The sequence below is a fragment of the Medicago truncatula genome, chromosome 2 (genome assembly GCF_003473485.1).
Source record: "Medicago truncatula cultivar Jemalong A17 chromosome 2, MtrunA17r5.0-ANR, whole genome shotgun sequence".
Classification (NCBI taxonomy): Eukaryota; Viridiplantae; Streptophyta; class Magnoliopsida; order Fabales; family Fabaceae; genus Medicago; species Medicago truncatula.
Window position 1 is genome coordinate 33,942,461 of NC_053043.1, and position 23,435 is coordinate 33,965,895.

At 33.8% G+C, this 23,435-nt stretch overlaps 1 protein-coding gene across 1 annotated transcript; it reads right to left on the minus strand.

Annotated features, from left to right (window-relative positions):
- Nucleotides 1–27: 27 nt before the first annotated feature.
- On the minus strand, nucleotides 28–13,414 carry LOC25486940 (DNA topoisomerase 1). The gene is made up of 21 exons (XM_039831067.1): nucleotides 13,134–13,414; nucleotides 12,355–12,997; nucleotides 12,176–12,262; nucleotides 12,012–12,058; nucleotides 11,559–11,668; nucleotides 11,351–11,451; nucleotides 10,418–10,510; nucleotides 9,266–9,406; nucleotides 8,165–8,248; nucleotides 6,491–6,559; nucleotides 5,365–5,424; nucleotides 4,446–4,517; nucleotides 3,829–3,936; nucleotides 3,544–3,620; nucleotides 3,081–3,167; nucleotides 1,664–1,742; nucleotides 781–933; nucleotides 604–702; nucleotides 433–513; nucleotides 272–340; nucleotides 28–99 (listed from the first exon to the last, which is right to left on the minus strand). The coding sequence occupies exons 1-21, from the start codon at nucleotides 13,412–13,414 to the stop codon at nucleotides 28–30; spliced, it is 2,613 nt and encodes an 870-aa protein (XP_039687001.1).
- Between the last annotated feature and the right edge of the window lie 10,021 nt (nucleotides 13,415–23,435).

Genomic DNA, 23,435 nt, shown 5'->3' on the forward strand with positions numbered 1-23,435 from the left:
CAATTTATCTTATTATAAAAATTAATTTTAAACACTAAACTTACAAGTCTCGGACGTCGTAAAAAGCCATATCATGACCATATCTCTCAACTCCATATCCTACAAAGAAAAACATTAGAGTTGAGAATTTAGGTAGTTAGAGTTGTTGTGTTATACTAAAACTCGTTGTAACAATAGAGAATAAAATGCTAAATTAGAAATTCATTCCCTGAGATATTCTCAGTTTCTATCACTTTCTATATTTTAACAAGAACAAAGTAGAGAAATTTACATTGTCTTTTTCAAATCCGTATCTCAGACGTAGTTCATCTAACTTTCTATCTTCACATGTCTTCAAGCTCTGTCATACGATTAAAAAGGTTTAAAAAAATAAATCAATAACAAATAAATTTCATTTCTAAAATTATAAAAAAATAAATAAATAAATCTTACACGGTCGCAGATATCGCCAAAAATGATTTCCATCTCCAATGCTTTCGCAATCTTAAAGGCATACCCTTGTTCACAGCCCTCCTATATTAATAATTACATAAAACAACTTAAAATTCTGTTATATATTTGTTAAAAGTTAAATAAAAAATATTAATAATTAAAACAATTTACATGGAAGTATGAATAAAATTTGGGTTCCAAATAACATTCAAGGAACACCGACTGAGGTCGCAAATGATACAATGCAGTTTCCACGTCTCTTCTTGACTTCTGCATAAAATTAATAAAATGTAAGTTGATTTTGATTTTCTATTTGCAGTAAAAAATAAAAAATAAAAACCAAAATACCTCTTTGGTATGTACAACAGGCACAAGATAGACATAGCATTTTTTACTTGGGCCGGATGATGGGCAGCTCAAAGTGACAGTATTTTCATGGATCGGAAAGGAGTGTAAATTTACATTCATTCGTGCAATACTTGCCAACGAATTTGTCATGCTCTGCAAAATTGTAAAGAGGAAACAAAATCAGCAGTTAAATTGGATAAAACACACGTGTGATGCTTTTCCGTCACTTAAAATGGGCAAAACACGCCATAAATGTCTAATAAAAGTTGATCCATAGCACTTAACCCAGCCCTCTCTCACTATCTTCATCCAGTGAAACCCCTCAAACAAACCTCATTTACTTATGGCCCTGCTGCCCATCTTCTACTCAGTTTGGTTCATAAATTCAAACCATGTCATTCTAGGCAGACCCGAACAAAATATGGTGACACTATACCCGAACAAAATATGGTGACACTATACCCAGGTTAAATCCTAATCCCCGGCCCCACATGCCAGTATTAAGTAGGCCTGGTTTCATTTGACTCGAGGCTTTGCTTGAACTGTTTCTATGCCTATTTTCATCCAAGAATATGCTCCAAAACCAAAGACATAAGTTAACAAAGAGCAATATTGTATATTTTTTTTTCTTACCACTAATGCTTTTACTTAAATTCTTATTTAGCATGTGGTTGCCAAGACAGAAAGAAAGTAAAATCTTGATAAATAACAAAAAATGAAACTACAATATCTTATGAATTTTATAAACAGAAAAAAATAATTTCTTATGAACAGAAACATTTGTGCCAAGATATCTAACAGAATAGGCAGCCATTTAGCATTTCAAACAAGTCAAATTATGCCAGTCCATAAAAACATAAAATCGAGCCAAGGTTAAGCAAACCTTTGGTTCCTCTCTTATAGTGTTTGGCTGAGGTGTATCTTCCTCCTCCTCGTCACTATATAATGTTTTCCCAGTGTACCTGTTTTTAGAAATCACAAGTACCACTCATAAATTTGTAATTTCAACAATGATGTGTTTCACAAGGCAAAACTGCTGTTATGAGGACAAGAAAAATAGCAGCCTCAATATTTATATATGACCCTGAGAGTTAAACTATTACATACATAAAATGTCTAATGGCTATAAAGTTTTAGAAGTAATGGAATATACTAAATGCATTCTTTGAATCACAAAAAATACTAATCAAAGCATTAGCATAAAAAACAACCAGTTCAAAAGTACCATGTACAATTAATATGATGCTTACAATAAATGAGGCTGCTCTCATAAGAGCATATAGCAGTAACAAGAAAAGGATTTTCCCAGAGATCCGCTATATGATTCAAAAGAGACTATTATGTATTTTTGTGAACCGTGTCTAATGGCAAACCATTCAAAACTAAGCTCTTTTAAATAGCTTGGCTTGGCATGTAGTTTTATCGGCCTCTACTTCAATTGGGAAATTCTAAATCTACCTTTAACATTGCTTGGTTTGGCCTATAGCTTTATTGGTCTCTACTTCTGTTGGACAATTCTCAATCCAATTTACACCAAGGACTCCAGAGGTCTTCACCCATCTCAATATAAACCCAAACCACAGGCTGAAATTCTATTATATTTTTCATGAAAGGTATTACCCTATTAGAGTATTGATCAGTTTGTACTTTCTGTTTTGTTGGTATTTTTTGTTTGCAGTTTGTAAATTTGTTTCGGTCTGTTGTGTTAGTCATTAAAAATGTTCTGCTATGCTGTTTTTTGTCCAGATTTTGCTATCGTAGCGACTGCAAGAAGAAACTCTGTTTTCCGTGAATCTGAACGGATTTTAGGTAGGATCATACGAACAACATTACAATCCTCTAAGTTACAGTCCTTCAGCCCCTCCCGATGCTTCATAGGATCTCGTGTTTGACAACATTGCATGTCATTTTGTATGATAGACCCACGGATAGTTGAAGGTTTGATTTATGGTATGGTTTGGCATTCCAATTTTCACACCTCTAAAATCTAGAATTAATGTTTTTGATAATCTAACATTTCATATATTCTTGCTTCTACGAGCTTTTCATTTAAGTAGAAGTAAGCATATATGAAATGTAAGATTATCAAAAGCTCGTGCAACTAGACGCTTTGACTATTTAAAGTCAAATAGTTATTTGCACGTCAAACCTCATTATTTATTTGCATTGATAAGAGAACATAATAACCGCCATTCTTCAAAATGTGTATAGTGGCATACAAGTTCACCATTGTGTGAAATCACACAACAGTTAAGCTATAACTTAGAACTTATAAACCAAAAATTTAGCATAACACTTACGTGCACCTAGGATGTTGATCACAGCCTATACAGTAGCCAGCAGCACTAAGTCTACGTACTTTAAATGTCAGTGTGCCTTCCATACAACTAAAACAAGTCAAATAAGAATTTATCAGGAGAATATCTGAGAAACAATCCAGGCACCAATATAATGAATTCAATTAACAAATCATCCCTACACAAATTTTACCCTAGAACATTATAAAATGAATTCATATAATATATTCCTCAGGGTCAACAAATACCAACAGTAACGGATTACGGAATGTCAACCAAGTTTCATAACCAATAAGCATTTAAATTCTTAAACTTTAACATTCCAACAGTAGAGTATGCACACTTATCATGTGATCATCTCTTTTACCACAAAAGTACTGCAGCATAAACATAGCATAATGAGGGTGTGGCACGCATGATGATATTAATATTTAACTATTTCCAACCACAACGTGGCATAATTTACCTTGGACACAACCGACTCTGGTCTGGGAGTGAACCAAATAAATAATCCGCAAATTTGTTTTGTAACATCTCTTCAACCTGTAAGTATAAAAATCATTCATTAGTAGATAAGATAAAAAAACATGCAGAGCGCATTTTGCTTCCAGTCTATCATAGTCATATTAACAAGCATATGCAAACATACAAGGTGGATAGACAACATTAAAAAGAAAGCATACCAAGAAAAACATAATTTGAGACCCCAAAATGGCAAAGCATTGAGCAAAAAGAGAGAACCCACACACACCTGGCGAATATGAACATTAGAAGTACGCTCACAACATGTTTTAAACCGTGTCGAATAATCACGAACAAGGCTTTTCCAATTGGTGGTTCCAGCAGAAACATTATCAAGCTGAATAAAATATGAGATACATTTTCATTATAGAAATGGTAGGCAAGGACTCAATTAAAAATTTAAAAATACAAAATGGAAGTAAACAATCTTGGGTGCCACATTACCACTGCAATAGTAGCACAAACATACAGCTTTAGAAAGATTCACAACTAACTCCGAAGTAAAATTTATATATGTTTGCTAAATATATAATATTCCTAAGAATATTTTTAAAATTTATATTGGTTGAGAAAATATGATGTGAAAGTAGAAAGTTAAAGTTTGTTGAGTTCTAAAATGTTTATTGCCACGACAATACAAAATTCCCACCCCTTAACGGGAATGAAAAAAAGGGAAAGTGTGAAAACATATTCGTCGTGGAGTCCATGAGTAAAATAGATTTCTGGGAACCAATGATACCTGAGAATATTTTGCCAAAATATGTAAGGAATATAAATACTATTCCCAAGAAATGTTTTTGCATATTAAAAGAAATGTGATCTAAAATACACGATTGTAATATATACCTCAAACTCCATGGCAGCAGTGGAACTGTAGTCTGTAACCTCTGAAAAATGATGTGATAAAAAAGCAGACACCTAAATATGACCCAAAAACGACATAAAACTCATAAGTTACAAGAAATCTCATTTCTAAGATATCTGAAAAAGGACTCGTCAATTACAATATGAAACCAAAAGGACTCGCCAATTTAATTCATAATACGTGCATCTCATGAGCGGAAGAGATTTGTAGGGAATTAAATATCTAAGGCTCATTGATGAGAGAGATGGATTATTGCCCTATGAGAATAGTGAGGAATGCATAAATATTTTTAAGTTGTTATTATGCAAATTCACCCAGGCTTTCTAATCTCATTTCCTAAACCAATATGGAAAACAGTGAAGCAGATGACAAGGGTTCAAGCTGGCTTGATTCGGATTTCTTTCATGGGCCCAATAAAAGACAGCATATACACATTATTTCCGCATGATACAATAAAGGTAACAGGAGAAATGTTACCACAAAAATGATCAATCAAATGAATACATAATTATTTATTTTGTTTTAAAATGTATGGACAGACAAAAGAAAAAAGGAAGAAAAAAATATATAACTGGAGACAATGGTAAAAGGAGCACAAAACAAATCATATATCAGATAAATTGCATTTAATAATGATTAGCATAATTCAAAGGAATATATCTGTGAATATGTATAAGTGTTGTAGTTTGAAATTAGTGTGTCTGTAGTATGCATAGTAAGGAAAAAACTACAGAGAGAAAAGATATAAATCATTTGACTCCAAAAGTTCAAGCTACTATAAGCAAGACCAACATCACTTAAAGTCTTCTTTTGCAGCGTATTAATAACATAGTAGAACAATAGAACTAGTATTTTCATCCCAACAAACAATAATTTCAGAACCACAAGCCCAAAGCTTACCGCACGGCCACGAAATTTGGGAGTAAGAACACAGTTTTTTACTTTCACGTAGTTTCCATCCTGAAACAACAAACAAATGAAGACTCATAATCAAACTGATATTAAAACATTAACGCATGCGGTGCCTTAAAATTTATGTGCAGGATGCAGTAAACATGATGAAATAAAGAGTGGGAAACAGTGGCAACAAGACAAATTCCACAAGGTAACTCAAAATATAGTTTTGGGAGGGAGGATACAGAAAGTCGGTTTCTTAACTCTTGGAAAAATATCGTTCCAATAGATTAACTATTACTGTGTCACAACAACTCAACAAAGATAAAATTGGAAGTCACAAAGTATGACGTGAGTTTATTGATAAATTGTTTTTGTGTTGCTTTATTTTGATCCATAACAAGACATCATAATGTCATATGATTCATATATCCGACCTCAGCTAGTGGGAATAGGGTTTGGTCGGATCTAGTAATATATCCTGAAGGTTTCTCTTATGTCCAGGTGCCTCGGTTTGGCCTGGAACTTCAACCTTATAAAGCAGTGAAATCAATGCATTTTACTAAGCAAATCACTAACTTATGGTTAACATACAAACTACACGTGTAGCTCTAACCAACTGCTGCTTAAGTTCCATAGCCTTCTTACATTATATAAAAAGGACAAGACAATAAGCAAAGTTCTATGATTATACAGTTTCCGTTGTGAGAGAGAATATAAATTATCGACAAGGCTTTATTTTCTTGTAGATTACTAACAGCTGTTAGTCAGTTATCATGTTTCTTTTTTACTGGTTTATTGTTCTTTTTCACCAGCAGGCTTATTTTCTTGTTTTATCATGTTCTTTCATCATATTCTACTTTTTTTACTGCCCAGCTGCTTCCTTGTTTCATTGGCTTTTGATGGCACTTAGGGTCGAGAGTCCCACATCATTTGAGATATGATAGAGACCCAAGGATGAGGGGTAAGGGAAAACTCTTCAGATAAATCAAGTATGAGAACATCTATAATTATCTTTGATCAGCTGCTTCCTTGTTTCATTGACTTTTAACTTAATTGTTAGCCTTGAGGTGATATAAGATAGAAAAGACACAGCATAGTTATGCCATTAGACAGTCTCCAAGTCAAATACCTGCAATCCTTGTAATGTTTGTGCATATGATGCCGCTCTTCCGATCCCAATTTCGTCAAGCTTATTAACCTATGACATGCAAATATCATAAAGGAAGTCCTAACATAAGAAAACAAAACAGACAAGCAAAAGAAACAAAAGCTATGTATCTCCTCCTTGACATCACAAAGCATATCTTTTGAAGAGCTCCGGTGCATGTTGAACTCAACATGTAGCAATAGATCTATTTATTTCAGATATCGTATTTAAAATCATAAATCACAGATATTTACAAGATAAAGAACTCAATATATGCATATGTTGCCATACATATAGTTCAACAGGAAGTCGAGAAACGAGTTCATCGTAACAAAACTCTAAATGTAGCCTGTATGTGCACAAGCTGACAGCATATGTTATAAAGATTGAGGAACTGTCACTAGTTAACAGCCAACCACATGATCAATATGTTTTTAACAGTATCTCAATCTGCACATTTTTCTATCTTCGGTTGAGATGCAAGTTTGTGATGTTTTAATAAGCAACTATAAAAGTACATTGTTAGAAGGAAAAGAAGATCCAATAAACAAAAGGCAAGCATTAATAGAATATGAAGTTCCCCATTGAACTGAATCAGGTACTGCTCCGATTAAAAGAAGTGGGTGTTGTTCATTAATTAAGACCAATTATACTACAAATCAAGAAATTGAAATGCAATACATATCTATTAATAATATATAGCCCGTTGGTAGGATTCCAATCAGTGTTATTAATATCGGATTATGGAAAATATTGGATCGCCAAAAACCCGATATTAAAAATAGCAGATAGTGTAGCGGGAAAATAGAGGAAGGCACAAAATGGTTCAAATAAACAATAATATATAAAATAAATCATGCTACACAAAGATAAAAGCTACGTAAACAGAAATTTAAAATGCGGAAATAAAAAACTACATAAACAGAAATTCAAAATGACTTGATATAAAACTCAAAATCACAATAGTTTAAACAGCTAATAAAGCATGATAATGCATAATTGCATACATTAATGAAGAAAGCCATAAAAACAAATTAAAAGTGACTTAAAACTCAAAATTTAAATAGTTCAAAACAACTAATAATTGGTAGTTCTAATTTCTAACTAGTAATAAAAGATCTAATTATTCTACTCTTCCCCAACATAATCATTTATCCTCATTTTCAGATAGCAGAGGCATATCCTTCAACTTCTTCAATTGAATCGATGTCCTCAAACTCTGCTTCTGATTCTACTAAGACAAGATCATCATAAGTTTTAGGTTTTATACTATTATATTGGGCCTACCAATTTGACCAACCCACCAGTTTAGAATAAAATATAGTATTGGGCTTTATCATAAAAAATACATTAAAAGATACAAGCTAAAAGTTGCAGAATTCTGATATGCATGTCATGACTGATATACCAGATTTGAGCAATCTCGCCGATATTTTGGAAATATCTAAGTTGCTAAATCGTATCAGGTTTCGTATCGTCTACCCTGAATTCCGATGCGAAATAGCGATATAGCGCCGGTATACCAGATATTTAACAACACTGATTCCAATATCAACCATCAATTCTACATACAACAAAAGAGTAACCAGCTGAAATTAGTGCAGTCATGGTCTATAATACTCCTCCAAGAATAACGAAGGACACAAAAAGACTTACCAATGATGCTACGGAGTAACGTTGTGGAGGTTGGGAATGGTGTTGACCCGCCTCAATTTGAACAACATGAAACACGTCCTCTCTCTATATAACAAAAGTCAAAGTCAATGAAGGGAAAGGTGTTGCGTTATTTGTTGCATTAATAAATACGGAAGCATAAATGAAGAGTAATTGTGTAAAAAAACAAAGAAAGGAAGCAGGAATTAGTTTTAGGGGAATATTAAAGTGCACGACATATTTGTCGTCTTATTTGCACGAATAACGCTTACTATATCTTGTGGGGTGCATCTCCAAATCAAGTATGAGTGTGTGCTTTGTCTTGTCTGATGGTATTTCTCTTATTACTATAATGCTTTGGCATTTGTACTGGGAAAAATACAAATACTTAGGCCGTTGCTGTTAAATATTTGGCGTTGTATTCACCATACTCCTTTTTGGCATTTTGACCTTTAAATGATGTTTGTTTTAACAAAGCAAATGGCGTGTTGTATATTGTCGTGCGTGTCCAAAGGGTGTCGTGCCATATAGCACCACTCTTAGTTTTAATCTAGGAATGGTGCAAGACCATTTCCAGTTGATATGTACATTTTTCTACCCCATAAATGATTTTAATCCTTGACATGCAATTAAGTCCTCCTATAACCTATTGACTAGGTGATGAGAGTTCAATATTTGCTGCCCCGTTCTTTCAAATAAAGCTTAATTTCTGCACAAGGTAAAAAGGACTTCTAGATAGACAAACTTTAAATCCAAAGGCTATTGCATGAGGAAGGTTAGAGGCAAAGTTTCATTATCTAGCCTCCACCTAACGACAAAAGCTTTTAGAAAAGTTGGCTTTCCCCAAGTAGAAAAATAAAAAAAATAAAAAAAATAAATATGTTGAAGACAAGAAACTACTGCAATTTACATTTTACAAGGTATCTTGTTGTCTTATCTGTATATATGCCAAGACTGTCCTTTTAAAAAACCAATGGCCATTGGCAAAACAACATAAGGAATCCAATAAAAGCAGTGTAGACAAATAAATTAACAAGGCACGGACTGGCAGGCGTGAAATAATTTTAAATAGCATAAACAATAATAAATTTCAAGAAATGTTACCTTCACAGAACTTAGCATGTCAAAATCTAGATCATGATTGGACCTGTCACTATCTCTATATTGTCCCTCTTCAATGCCAAAAGCTAGATCATGATTGGAATCGTCACTATCTCTATATTGTCCATCTTCGGTGACAATGCCCTGGGAGTGAAAAAGAACCATACATAAGTCGGGAATCAGTTTTACTGTCCTACTCTTTTAAAGGGACATGCGAGTATTCTCTACTTCAGCTTAAATTGATGAAGATACAGAACCATTTGTGGACCTAGAGCTTGTACGTTTTGAAGCACTAGTCCTTACAGGAACATAAAAAAATGGTCGTAAACAAAATTGTGTCACAGCCTCGCATGATTAATCAGAAAGGATCGAATTCATATTGAATCCAATGTAAACTACATTGAATCTTGCAAGTCTCTTTTATCAAGTAATGCACAACACAACATAGAACCAAATGCGTCTCTACACTTCAGTATAAAAATTGGATGTGGAGACTCTAGAGTAACTTCGGCATAAATATAGCAAACAACACGGAAAATCTTGGCAAATCATTTTAAGCTTCAATATTTGATATAACGCTCAAGGTCAATACATCATTTTAGATAGCTAATGTATATACTTTGAAACATATGGCAAAACTTCAAAATTTATTTCTCCACAAGCTTTAAATTTGAAATCTACTTATCATAGTTATTTGCCCGGTTGCAGCTAACAGGTACATAAACTGAAAATAATACCATAGTCCATTGTTAAATAATAAAAGTTATAACAAATTAACAACAATTAACCTGATGGAAATTAACATATATCATAATAATGCTTGAATTAAAATTACTGTGTATATTATATTAGGGGAATGTACAAATATATATACACATGGGTCTCCTAATCAATCCCAAGAACTAGGGAAAGAATCAACTGAGAAAGGAAAACTAAATAAATAAAATCAGGATATAAAAATTATCCTATTAATCATAATTATAATATCTCAACAACAATAACAATAATAATAATAATAATAAGCTCAAGTCTAATAAACAAATAAAACCCATTATTTGTAAAACGCAATGAACAGGTATATGAATGATTACAAACTATCACGAGGCTAAATAGCATCAAGTCACAAAGTAACGTATCTGCAAGAACTAACCGTACCGTAAAAACTGTCCGGTACCCAGGAAACTCGACCCTTGAGCTAGCAGACCGTAACAGGATAGACTGATCAGAATTTCCAATATCAACTTGTATCTGGAACCAGAAAAAACATTAGGAAACATAGCTGGTCAAGAATAATAATATCAGATCGAAGCACTTGAACTTTAAATGAACACAAGCTGTATTTCAAGATCATATATTATGTTAAAGATCTTTATTTAGGACAGACACAATCTAACAATAGTAGACCTGGAAATATGGTAAAAAAAAAATTGAATTTACCAAGAAACATTTTTTCCTTTTATAAAGCAAGGTTCCATACAACAGAGGAAGTTGAACCCAATAAAGATGAGTGAGAGAAAGATAAACATCACACCTCAAATCGAATAACCCAAAAATACGATACATGAAAAGCTAAAGAATAAAAAAACTAAGGTGTTACTGATATGATAACACAACGCACATGTTGAATATTATTGAGTATCATTAGTTTGGTGAACTTCATACTTTCTTTTCTTTATGTAAATTATTTGGTTTTGCTATAATCACTTTAATCAAGGGATATGATTAAATAAGCTTGTTTATAAATTTATGAGTGTTGGGGGTCTGTCTCTAAAAATTTCAGATCTCTTTTTTGCATTATTATTCAACTGCTTCCTTTCCTTTTGGAATAAACTGTTTGGTTTTTTGGATCTTAACTAATTTTAGAGGTTTTGCTTTCCACAAAGAGGCCAAATTTCGAGGCATGTTCTGTTGTTGCATTTCTTTAGTGTTTATAACTGGAAAGGAATCCTAGAATTTTAAAGGGAACTTGCTTAACACAGGACTTTATTTTAGATGGGTTTATTTTTATAAACACCCTTTACAAAAAAAAAAAAAAACTAGTTAAAAAACATACTATACTTTTTCTTGATGGATATTTTGTATTCTAACCTTTTCAAGAATAGCCGGTTCCATCTGACATGAGATTGTTCTGAACCAAATCAGTGTGTATAGCTTCAAAGATTCTTTATCTAACACCCCAGCCAGCATCGCTGACAAGTCATTAAGAAGCAATGCTGTTAGCTATGGCACTTAGTTCATCATTGAACTAAAACATTTATTAAAAAAAAAAAAAAAAAACGCATAACTTATTACATACATGGTAACTTGCGTATGTCAGTAGGTCTGATGGCTTCATGGGATTCTAGTGCATTTTTCACCTTTATAACGTTCTCCGGTGGACTTTGTGCAACAAAATTTTGTCCGTACCTGCACCCAGTAAATTTAAGCTCATGGAAGAAAAATTAAAATTTGTTTAAACCAGAAAATAAGAATTCAAATTTAAAAAAAAATAAATAAATTGATAGGGAAAAGAAGTAAAAACTAACGTATTAAAAATAGATAGAACAAAACTATACACACATATATGAAACATATGTATAAGAAAGTAAATGCAATATTAATTTTATGCAACAAATATATGAAACATCTTTATAAACAAAAAACATATAGTACGATGCATACGAATGAATTGATTGTATATTCAGTAGTATTGAAGTTCCTGTTGCAAACATGAGCAAATTAAAAAGAAGTATGAAGAAGCACACGTCACCTTTGAATGATAACGGATCGAATATCCGAAACAGCTTCCTCAGAGATCTAGTAAACAAAACTCCAAGTGTCAAAGATAGAAACGGTTTTCAACAAACAAAATTATTGCATTGACAGAAATACACTCTAAATATATATAGATGTCATCCACGTATGTGAACCTACATGAAGTCCGTCAGTTATGAAGCACGTTATCAGACCGGCTCGGATATTCTTATGGAATTTAACTCCCTCATAGAGTTTCCGAGCAATCTGCATTAATAATTCAATCAAGATTAATGATAAAAGTAATTCTAGAAAATTAAACATGTAAACAAAATTAAATCATAATTCCACATGAAAACCTTCATTGTGATACTCGAAGAGAAATTCAATATTCTTGCTGCATCCTGCTGAAGAGTTGAAGTCGAATAAGGCGTGGGAGACATTTTAGAAATTTTTGATCTTGTAATACCAATGACCTGAAACTGAGCAGAGTATATTCTGCTTTGAATCTCATTTGCCTCTTCAACAGAAGCAACTGAAAACTTATTCAATTCCCTTGAATCAATATGTGTGAGTAGGGTCCGAAATGGTAGATCCCTGTTTGTTCTCTGCAATTGGGGGTACAGTGTCCAATATTCCCTGGATCTAAATGAGTTAATTTCTGATTCTCTATCACATAGAAGAGAAAGAGCAGGGAATTCAAATCTTCTAGGGGATTTGCAACTTGGTAATTTCCTCAGTACTAACGGGGAAATGTTAAACCCAAATAAAAAATCAATGACCCTCTTTGCAAGGTAAGAATTTACCAAATTCATGTCAATCTCTCTAGGTTCTTGCAAAGCAGCTTTAATGGATTGTTCAGTAATTTCATTGAAAACCACTCTAGCGAGAAGGATATCTTCCTGCAGAGATCTATGCTTTTTTCTTAAAATATGGATAATCTGCCAAGCAATAGTCTCACCCTCAGGGCTAGGATCAAATGCAAAGATAAGATTGTTGACCCTGTAGCACAATATAAAATGAATTAAGCAAAACAACTAAAGTTAAAAACAATTCCAATTCCAATATAGCTTATAAAAACAACTTAAGAGCAATTTAACATTAATTTTATCTTAAGTGGAAGTGATAATTTACGTACCCCTTAAGTGCAGCAGAGATCCTCTTCACACGAGTTTGGGATGAATTTGAAATTTCCCAAAACAAACAAAAATCATTGTCCAGACTCGCAGAATTTTGACCTGGATCCAAGTCCATTACAAGTCCATTGCATGAAAGAACTTCATACATGCCACCAAGATAACTTCTAATGGTTCTTGCTTTATCAAGAGACTCCACAACCACCACAGATTTTCCCACCGGTGGATAAAGTGATTTTCCCGTAAATCTCAGAGATGGTAACGTTGTTTCCAGTTCGGTCATAACGTATCTACGTTTACCGTCTTTGATCAGTTCTGGTGGTTTTCGTTTAGACCACTTCACAGTGGTGAAGTTATTGACGCCGAAATAACGAAATGGGTTTAGAAAGCGGTGGGGAATGGTGGTGGGGTTTAGCAAGCGGTGGGGAATGGTGGGGAACAGGTGGTGGTGGGGTTTAGCAAGCGGTGGGAAATGGTGGGGGAACCGGTGGTGGTGGGGTTTAGCAAGCGGTGGGGAATGGTGGGGGAACGGGTGGTGGTGAATGATAATTTTTTTAGGATTTGAATCATTGTTATTGGGATTAGGGTTGAATCGAAAAAATCAAAAAGGTGGAAAATGAAATGAAAACGAGTATTGAACCAGAAGAAGAAGAAGAAGAGGAAGAAGAAGGGTTTGTTAGATCGTTCAAAAATAAAGAAGGGGTTTGTTAGAAACAGCAATGCTATGTAGTACGGGTAGAAAAGTCACGAAAATCTTCTGATTTTTTTTAGTGGAAATCATGGGTAGTGGTAGTGTAATACGTTGCTTTTCATTGGCCTCTCTCGTACTGATCAGTATTGTCCTTGTTTGTTAGAAATTGGTTCAGTTGCTTTGTAAGGAAAAGAGACAGAAACGTGTTCAGGAAGAAATGGAAAATTACTACCAAAATTACAATAATATCCCCTCCTCCTTAATTTCGTGACTAGTGTCTTTTCTTCAACATTTTTGAACCATTAAGTCATGTTCAAACTCCATGAATCATATTGAATCGGTTGACTCGACTGTATTATTCAGTCTCTATAAAAAAATTCTCGTATTTAATTGGATGGTTTGTCCTCTTAAAAAATAATTACACTTATAAAAAGTAAAAAAATTAACATAATTTCATAAGTTCATTTTTCAAACTTAATTCATTGACTATGACATTATTACTCAATCAAGTGCTCCCGGAGCTCTTTAAGGATCATAAGTAGTAAGTATTTATGAAAATGTGTGTTAATCAATGCATTGGAAATCGAAACATTTGACTTTTTTAAAGAATGTAATTGCTTATTTTAAAAGGTTTAAAGTGTGTCCCGAAGGCACTCGTTAAGGTTCATCAAAACACAAACACGAACTCCAACTAAGCAATAAAACCTATAAATCCTAATTTTTAAAACCAAAACTTTCGTTAATCTAAACACCGTATAGTTTTTAACATTTCCCTGTCACATTTATCCACAAAAGTAACAATTTGTTAAGTATTTTTGTTACTTGGTATGTTCAAGGATAAAACGGTTTTAATAAATTACTAATTTATCACTTCAAATTTATTAAAAAGAGAAACAATAATTATCTTTAACAATCTTTGTTCTTCTGATGGACGTATGTGTGTTAGATGGAGAGCAAGATGTTTTTCTTCTTCTTAGATTTAAATGATTCAAACCAGGTAATCCAAACTGTGATTTGATGAAGATTTGAGCCAAGTAATCTAAAGCTGCAATTTTGCCGAGCATAATTTTCTGTTCCGATGAAGAATTTGTTCCTCTTAAGATTTTCCTCTCATGATGATGTAGATGGAAATGGAGATAAAGATTATTTTGCGATGGTGTATGTGTGTGTTACCTCTATAAAGGCAGCAACTCATTAATCCATAAAATTTTGACATTCGAATTTGGAATTGATGAATGGAAGAGGAAGAAGAGTTTGGATAATAGAATGTGGAATTGATGAATGGACTATATATGGTTTTGGTGAGAGACAATCAAAGAAAAAGGGTTAGGAAGGAATCGATGAATCGAATTAATGGGTTTTTGAGAGAAGAAGACATAAAGATTGGGGTTTTAAAAAGCATATATAATTTGATGAAGATGATGGCAAATAAATAGTTCATAATCTCAACCATTTGAACAAAAAAATTCAATAAAGCTCAACCTCTTAAGTGACAAATTAAAGTTGAACCTAACAACACTACGTATAAGAAATGAAAAACGGAATAATTATCCATTGATACAAAAGATGGTTACCGAAAAAATATAAGGTCCAAGACAATTGTTTCTTTCAAAGATGTTAATTTATTTGTGGTTTAGCACTTTATTTATTTTTTAAATAGCCAAGTTATTGCATTCAATTTTAATATGCTTAGTTCAATTTGGTAGAAGATGAGTAACATTATGTTGTTCCTGAAAAACATTGGTTGAATTTTTCTCTTTTTCCCTCCCTCTCTAACAAGTCGGCCCTAGTTTTCTCTTCCATTTTCTTCATTAAGGGGGTGATTTTGGGACAATTCTTGACCTGAAATCACACTATTCATCCTTTTCGCTCTGTTTCAATCTAAATAAGTGATTTTCACATAGATCTAGGTTTTTTTTTCTATTGCGATTTCATCATCTAAGTGTGGTGGTTTATTGTTCGTCGTCTTGTACGGCGTTGTTTGATTTCCCGTCTTCTTGCGATGTTCATTTGATTCATATCGAAAGATCAATTATTCAATCAAAGATTTGGGCGTCAACGTTGCAGATCCAAAGGCCATGGATATTCCAGTCACTTTAATTTTATCATATATTTTTATAGACATTATGACGTTGTATGCTATTAACTTGGATGTTGTGAGTTTGTTCGGAGATTCATCATTTACGTTTTTAGCGGTGTTGAATGATATAATATCTCGATTTAAATGAATGAATATCATTTTGTTTTTATAAAAAAAAAATTATGTTGTTCCTGAAATGCATTAATTTGGCAAATTATAGTACAATAAAATGACATAAAATAAAATAAAAATAATCTTGTACAATAAAATATAAATGAAAGAATTTTTTTTATACAGAAGATTGTGTTAACTACGAGACTATTATCGCTATTACAAACTTGAAGAGAGGCACATTAGCAAGACTTGTGACCACACCGCTCTTTGAATATGGAGAAGTCTAAACTCAACGCAAATAGCATATTGTAAAGATAGTCTTTATAAAAAATAAAAAATAAAAACTAAATTATCCTAGAAAAAATTGAGAATAAACACAAAAAAGCAACCGAAGAAAAACTAATTTAAAGAAGTAGAACTTGTCTTACTATCTATCATCCATATCTATATGGAATAAAAAAAGAATACATGCACAAAAAAAAGTAAAAAAGAAAATGAGAGACTTATATAGAGAGTAAGATAGAGACTAATTTAGATGTTGAAATAAATTATGCTGTGAAGTTTTTGAATATTATGTTGATTGAACTTTGAAGAAAAATTAGTTAATTATTTCATTCATGATTTTTATGAAGTGTGACATTTCATTTGTGATGATTACTCTGATTATTTTAATAAAAAATTTATGTTGGAAAAACGGGGTGTTACACCAACAATCAAACATTCTAACCTCACAATTAAGCATGGAGCTTGAAGATGAAGCTCGACTTTGAGAGTTGTTTTAAGTCATACGACCACCACCCATCATTTTGGATTCAATTTGAACAATTGGCAGGATCCTAGATCAGGGGGTTCAAACTTTTGAACCATTGGCAAATTGAGGACCCTGGGTCACAAGATAAAAGAAAAATTATTCGTCAATTATTCTAGTGGTCGTAATTTCACCCTTGAGATGAATAAACGAGGAATGCCAAGTTTGAACTAGACTTCTTTATATTGTGTATCATAGGGACCGAGTGCAGATATTTTTAACCTGGATTAATGTTTAATACAAAAGCCTAAATTAACAATATATATACTCTCTTTTTGTCCTTAAATATATGACTTTTTCGGAGATTTTGTTTCTCCCTTAATAAGACCTATGCAAATTTCTAGATACATTTATTACTCCTTTATTAATTAGATATATCCATTATAATAATATCAATTTATTTTTTAAGATGAAAAATCAACATAAACATATCTATAAATAAAAGATAATTTAGTAATTGTCACACACAAAAAACATAAACATTCTTAACTAGTCCCCGTATTTTTAATGTTGTACCTCTTTGTATTTCGACTTTGATTATTAATGAAAAACTATAAATTACTTTTTTTAAAAAATAAATATGTATAAACATTCATTACAACATATGTCATATGGTTTTATAAATACAATGTATAAATTGCAATTCAAAATTATCAGTTGGTTCACTTGTTTACTTGTTTTAGGATTCTCGAAGTAATAATCTTATAATCCTCTTAAAAAAAGGTAATAATAACTGGATAAAACAAAACTAGTAATAATAAGTAGATAAAAGGTAGGTGTATTTGGTGCTAGTGCATATCCGTAAGAAGGAAAAAACCGAGGTGCAGAAGTAAGGTGCAAGAATTAAAACTCAGGAGGTTCATAGAGGAATTATATATGATTTGTAAGAGAAATTCTTAATACTCAGGGGGTTCATGTGCATCCCCTCACTTGAGAGTAGCTCCGCCCCTGGCAGCAGGATGGTCTTTGCGAAGAATTGGTTTGGCACAAACATGTTCCCCTTAAGGTGTTTATTTTTGCTTGGAGGCTGATTCGAGACAGACTTCCTACAATGTCTAATTTAGCATATCGTGGTATATTGAATTCAGAGGCATTTTATGTGTGTCAGGATGTGGTTTCGTGGAAGATGCACGACATTTATTTTTGTCTTGCAGTTTTTTTGGTTCTTTATGGTTTTTGGTGCGGTCTTGGATAGGCTTTGATGGTGTTGATCATTGTGATATCTCAAATCATGGCGCTCATTTTGCATTCTACACAGGCGGGTTGAAATCAAGGAGATCTTTTCTTCGGCTTATTTGGTTACTCACGATGTGAGTTATATGGAATGAAAGAAATAACAGGCTTTTTAAGCAAAAAGAAAGTTCCTTAGTTCAATTATTAGACAAAGTAAAATATTATTCGTTGTGGTGGCTGAAAGCCATTGGGGTTGTATTTATGTTTGGTGATCAGATGTGGTTGTCGAATCCATTGTCGTGTTTAGGCATTGGTTGACAACTTGTTGTATTTTTTAAACTGCTTGTATCGTTTTAAGTAGTCTTTTCGGTACATCTTATGCTGAGGGGACTGCTTTAGCAGTGGTAATATAATCCATTTTTGTTTTAAAAAAAAAAAACTCTTTGACTCATTACAAGTTCACAGTTAACACATGAGCTTCCTCCTGATGTTCCTGCAACACATCCACTTGCAACAAATATAAGTTTCACTTCAAGCATAGAAAATAGATAAAAATTTGTAGTAGTTTCCAATATAAGGATATACACATTTGTAGCTTTAATGCATATTGACAATAGATAGGTAATAGACATTGTAAAATATTTTACAAATATTGACATTGACGCAGTACGGAAGCGTAGGGTTAGCAAGCGCTAAACCTAGATAGAAAAGAACAAGTTTGCAAGCGACAAACTTGTGAAAATAGGGTTGCAAGCGACAAACCTTTGAAAATAAGGGTTTCCGGAATCCACCAGAATTGAGAGAAAATCTCGAATAATTTTATTGAATCAAAAAGTGTGCCTCTTAGGCTACATAAGTTCTGCTTATATAGTGATAGTGATAGAAATAACAAACCCGTGGGCCAAAATAAAATAAAACGAAATAATAATAGAAAGTTCTAGAAAATTACTAAGATTTGGATAAATAATAAATACTACTAAATTATTAATAAAACCCTCCTACATCAGTCTCCTCCACCTCTGAAGAACTCGACCCCGAGTTCTCATTCTGATAAAGAGCTTCCACCCTCCTAGATCCCATTGATTGAAGTAATGTGGAATTGGTGAGCATGTGATTACTAAAATACTTGAGAGCTTCAAGGCTGATATATGAATCCCTTGCTGCCAGCCCTTTCCTTCACACCAAAACTTGCCTCTGTCAAATACGAAGTTGAGCAATCCATGAAAGGTGAAGAACATTTTCCAACAAGCTTCCTTAACGGCAACTATCATAGGAGAATTGAGTTCTCTTGAATAACCAATTGCTTTTGCAGCACGGTTTCCAATTGGAGCTGCAAGTATAGTATTAACTCTGATTCTTTTCTTTCTACTAGCTTCAAAAACAAGCACTCTTGTATCACTTTCTAAAGCAGCTTTAGCAAAATTCATACCCCCACCATATTCGGGAATAATCCTCTCTGAAGCAATGTATGTTAGAGATAGTGAAGATCCACCTTGGTTCATGATTGGAAGAAAGTGTTTTAGTAATGAAATATAAGAATAACAAGATGCGGGGAAGGCAGCTAGATATCCTTTTTGAGACGTATTTTTCACCCAATCTTGTTTACTTTGACTAAGCTCTTCAGCAAGATAAATGGTTGCAACTTGCTTAAGTTCGTCCTCATCCATAACATTTGATTCATCGGTATTGTATAGAGCTTCGTGAATTCTAACATACCACAAGTCAGTCAAGGCCTTGCCTAATTCTTTATCGTCGTTCATCTTAGAAGCTACAGCCTTCTGATAAAGTCTGAAACCACTGCCAATAAGTTGCCTTGAAATGAAATTTATAAGGGATGAAGGCATAAAATCCAGCTTGATATCCAAATTCCCTATTGCTCGGAAATAACTTCTTTCTGATGTCACCTTTTGTATAACAACCTTCCAACAAATCAATTCTCACAACACCCTTTGCTTCTGGAATCACATCATTGTTGAAGCCATCATCAATAGTCTCATTAATTTTCTCTGACTCAATGACCGTTTTCAAAAGAACAACTATCAAGTCATCTTGAATGTACTCAAACAGATAATAATGCGCTATAGCCTCCCTTGTAGACAGTGGCCGTGGAGGCTTCATCCTTACTAATGCTATCTGTTTTCCAAATTGGACCTTCCACAAACAATCAGATGCAGTAGCTTTGAAAGTAGGAACAGTAAACTGTGGACACATATGGAGCTTCATGAAAGAGTTCATACTTAACACAAGCAATACACTTTTAGCTTGTTTTAAATCTCTATCATCATGGCTTCCAACTTTTCTAATCACAAACACATCCCGATCAGCTTCTTTACCAATCTCATCAGAAAAAACTAAACCCTCATAAACCTTTTCATAGTCCCTAACAAATTCAATATTTCTTAAATGAAATACAACAACTATTATTTGAAATATAGCATCATGTTCATCAGTACTGATTCCAACAACTTCCATGGCTCTCCTTGTTGCAAGATACTCTTTAGCATCATCCAATGCATCAAGCTCAATGCAATTTGATTGATTGAGATAATGAAAGTTTCTTGAATTTCCCAATTTCAACTTATCAACATCCTCTTGTGGTGCAGCACAAATTATATAAAAGCATTGATAATTTCTCTCAGGATCATAAACTTGACAAACACGTGATTGTTCCAACAAATAATTTCTGATAGCAGCTCCTGATATTCTCCCCTTTTGATCCTTCTCACTCTCTTCTGCGATGAAACACACATAATCGACTTTGACACAACATGGCTTAACTGAGATGAATTGGTTCTCCGTCGGCTGAAGGTTTGCCGGCGGTGACGGTGAAGTCATCGGACATCGTGAGCCCGTGTCCGGAGGTTCTGGTGGATGTGGTAACGTGGTCGGATCTCTCCCGTTACCTTTACTCTCTGTGGAGGCTAAAAGAGACGGCGAGTATATCTCTTGACCAAATGTTCGACGCCATCTAGCACCTTCTCCTACATGATCAATTCTGAAATAGTACTTCCCTATAACAATTAACCTTGTGCACTTGTCAGAGATGCAAACTGTTTCATTTAGTGCCTCTGCAACAACAGTGTCAAAACCAATTGACTTGTCAATAACAGGAATATAATTGTCAATAGTTCCAAATCCGACCACTGCAACTTTCAAGCCACGTCTTCTAATTTCCTGAAAAACCATAGCTGCTTCATTTTGAGTTCCAAATTCTCCAAGTATATAAACCTGATTAATGTCTCGATCTTGAATGCTGTCAACAATCTTTGAAGTATCATGGCCGATATCAGGTGGTTTTGGCGGAGGTGCATTCAGCCGGTGATTAAATTTGGCGTGTAAGGTCTCATGTGCTTTTGAAAAATTGGGGACCGATGATACACTTTCTGTCGCCGTAGATTCCTTTTCCTTGTCACCGTAATTCACTTCCAGCCATACATAACTCTTTGGATGGGAAACAAAATTGTTCATGTCACACCAAGCATTCTTGGTCTTGGCTAAGAACTTTTGTTCAAACTCCTGGATTGCGCTTTCACGTGAAGAGTAAGGGTCGTGTACCTTGTCTTGGCCCTTTATGCCTACCATTCCCCATCTATGAACAACATCCCATAGCAAATTTTCCTTTGACCAGGCTTTTATTTTCCTCTTGGAAGCTGCGGTACCACCAATTGTTTCCTTAGGTTCTAAAGCAGTTGATGATACAGTTGGCAGCGTCTGTCTCGGGACAGTAATTGGAAACATGCTTGACTGATCCATCAAAATAGAGGGCTTCACACACGCTGAAGTCTCTGATGTAGATTCCACACAACCAGACGGTAATGTTCCAGAAGAAACTTCCACATGTTCATCGATTGCACCAATATTCTCAACTTCGTTCAAATCAGTCTCCTCCATAATAACAATAGGTTCGGTGACTGAATGTTCTTCAACTGGTTCCACAGACGTCGAAAACGCTTCGGTCGTCCGAGCAACGTCGATATCCTCTTTCAACGGCGTAAGAAATCTTAGAATATATGTTATCAAAACAGAATGTCTAGCAATATCTTTAACCATCTTACGCGAACACGAGTTACCTGCAATTCTGAAAGCATGTCTCAAAAGGCCGGTCAAGGAGTAATCTTTGTTGTAACAAAACGGACAACGATATATCGAATCGGAGATTTCAAATTTGTAATAATCATCCTTCAACCTTGTGTAATATCTACGCTCATAGTATTCCAAATCAGATTCATTGCTATATTTTGATTTTCGGTACGTAACAATAGTAGGGATGTTATTACAAACCCTAATAACTGGAATTGGTTCTCCTCCTCTGTTCGGATTGTTTCTGTTGTTGTTGTCAACCTTAGCTGTCCACGCCGCCATCTGATCTGACAAATCTTCGATGTCGTGGTAAGAGTCGCGGTTATGCCGGCAAACTCTGCTCTCGTCAATCAGTTGATCTCCCATGGCTGATCCGTTAGGAAAAGAACAGGAGAAACCTGCTCTGATACCAACTGACGCAGTACGGAAGCGTAGGGTTAGCAAGCGCTAAACCTAGATAGAAAAGAACAAGTTTGCAAGCGACAAACCTATGAAAATAGGGTTGCAAGCGACAAACCTATGAAAATAAGGGTTTCCGGAATCCACCAGAATTGAGAGAAAATCTCGAATAATTTTATTGAATCAAAAAGTGTGCCTCTTAGGCTACATAAGTTCTGCTTATATAGTGATAGTGATAGAAATAACAAACCCGTGGGCTAAAATAAAATAAAACGAAATAATAATAGAAAGTTCTAGAAAATTACTAAGATTTGGATAAATAATAAATACTACTAAATTACTAATAAAACCCTCCTACATCAGACATGATAAAATCAGATTAATTAGATGTTCATGTAAACTAATTTCCACCATTATTGCATAGTACGAAAATGCTACAACAAATGTAAGATGAGATATGAAAGTAAAGAATATAAGAAAATCATAATGTTTTGCAAAAATAATAATTTTTGAAAACTTAACCTCCTTGAAGGTATGAAATCATGGACACTTCACACCTACTTCAAAATCAAACATAATTTATAGGCTTAATTGCATGTTTGATCCCTTATGTTTATTTTAGTTTTTAAATAGGTCCTTCATGTTTTAAAAGTTTTAAATTGGTCCCTTACGTTTTAAAAGTTTCAAGTTGGTCCAAAACATTACCCACGTTGGAATAAGTTAGTTTCTTCCGACACTTAAATTTAAAGATCCAGGTTGACAATATGGGTAATGAAACTTAACTTATTTAAAAAATCAGTTTAAAAATATTTTTAATTTTTTTTTTATTAAACTCAATATCATGTGGTGGAAGGGACAAACTTACTTAAACATGAGTAACGTTTTGGACCAACTTGAAACATTTAAAGCGTAACGGACCAAGTTAAAACTTTTAAAATATAAGAGACCTACTTGAAACC

What these genes read in the sequence shown, in the direction of transcription:
- LOC25486940 (XM_039831067.1), bottom strand. Translation starts at nt 13,414, where the DNA reads ATGACCGAACTGGAAACAACGTTACCATCTCTGAGATTTACGGGAAAA. An exon ending in ATCTCTGCTGCACTTAAGGG is followed by an intron (nt 12,998 to 13,133) that starts GTACGTAAATTA and finishes ATTGTGCTACAG; the next exon opens with GGTCAACAATCTTATCTTTG. An exon ending in TTGGCGATATCTGCGACCGT is followed by an intron (nt 341 to 432) that starts GTAAGATTTATT and finishes ATCGTATGACAG; the next exon opens with AGCTTGAAGACATGTGAAGA.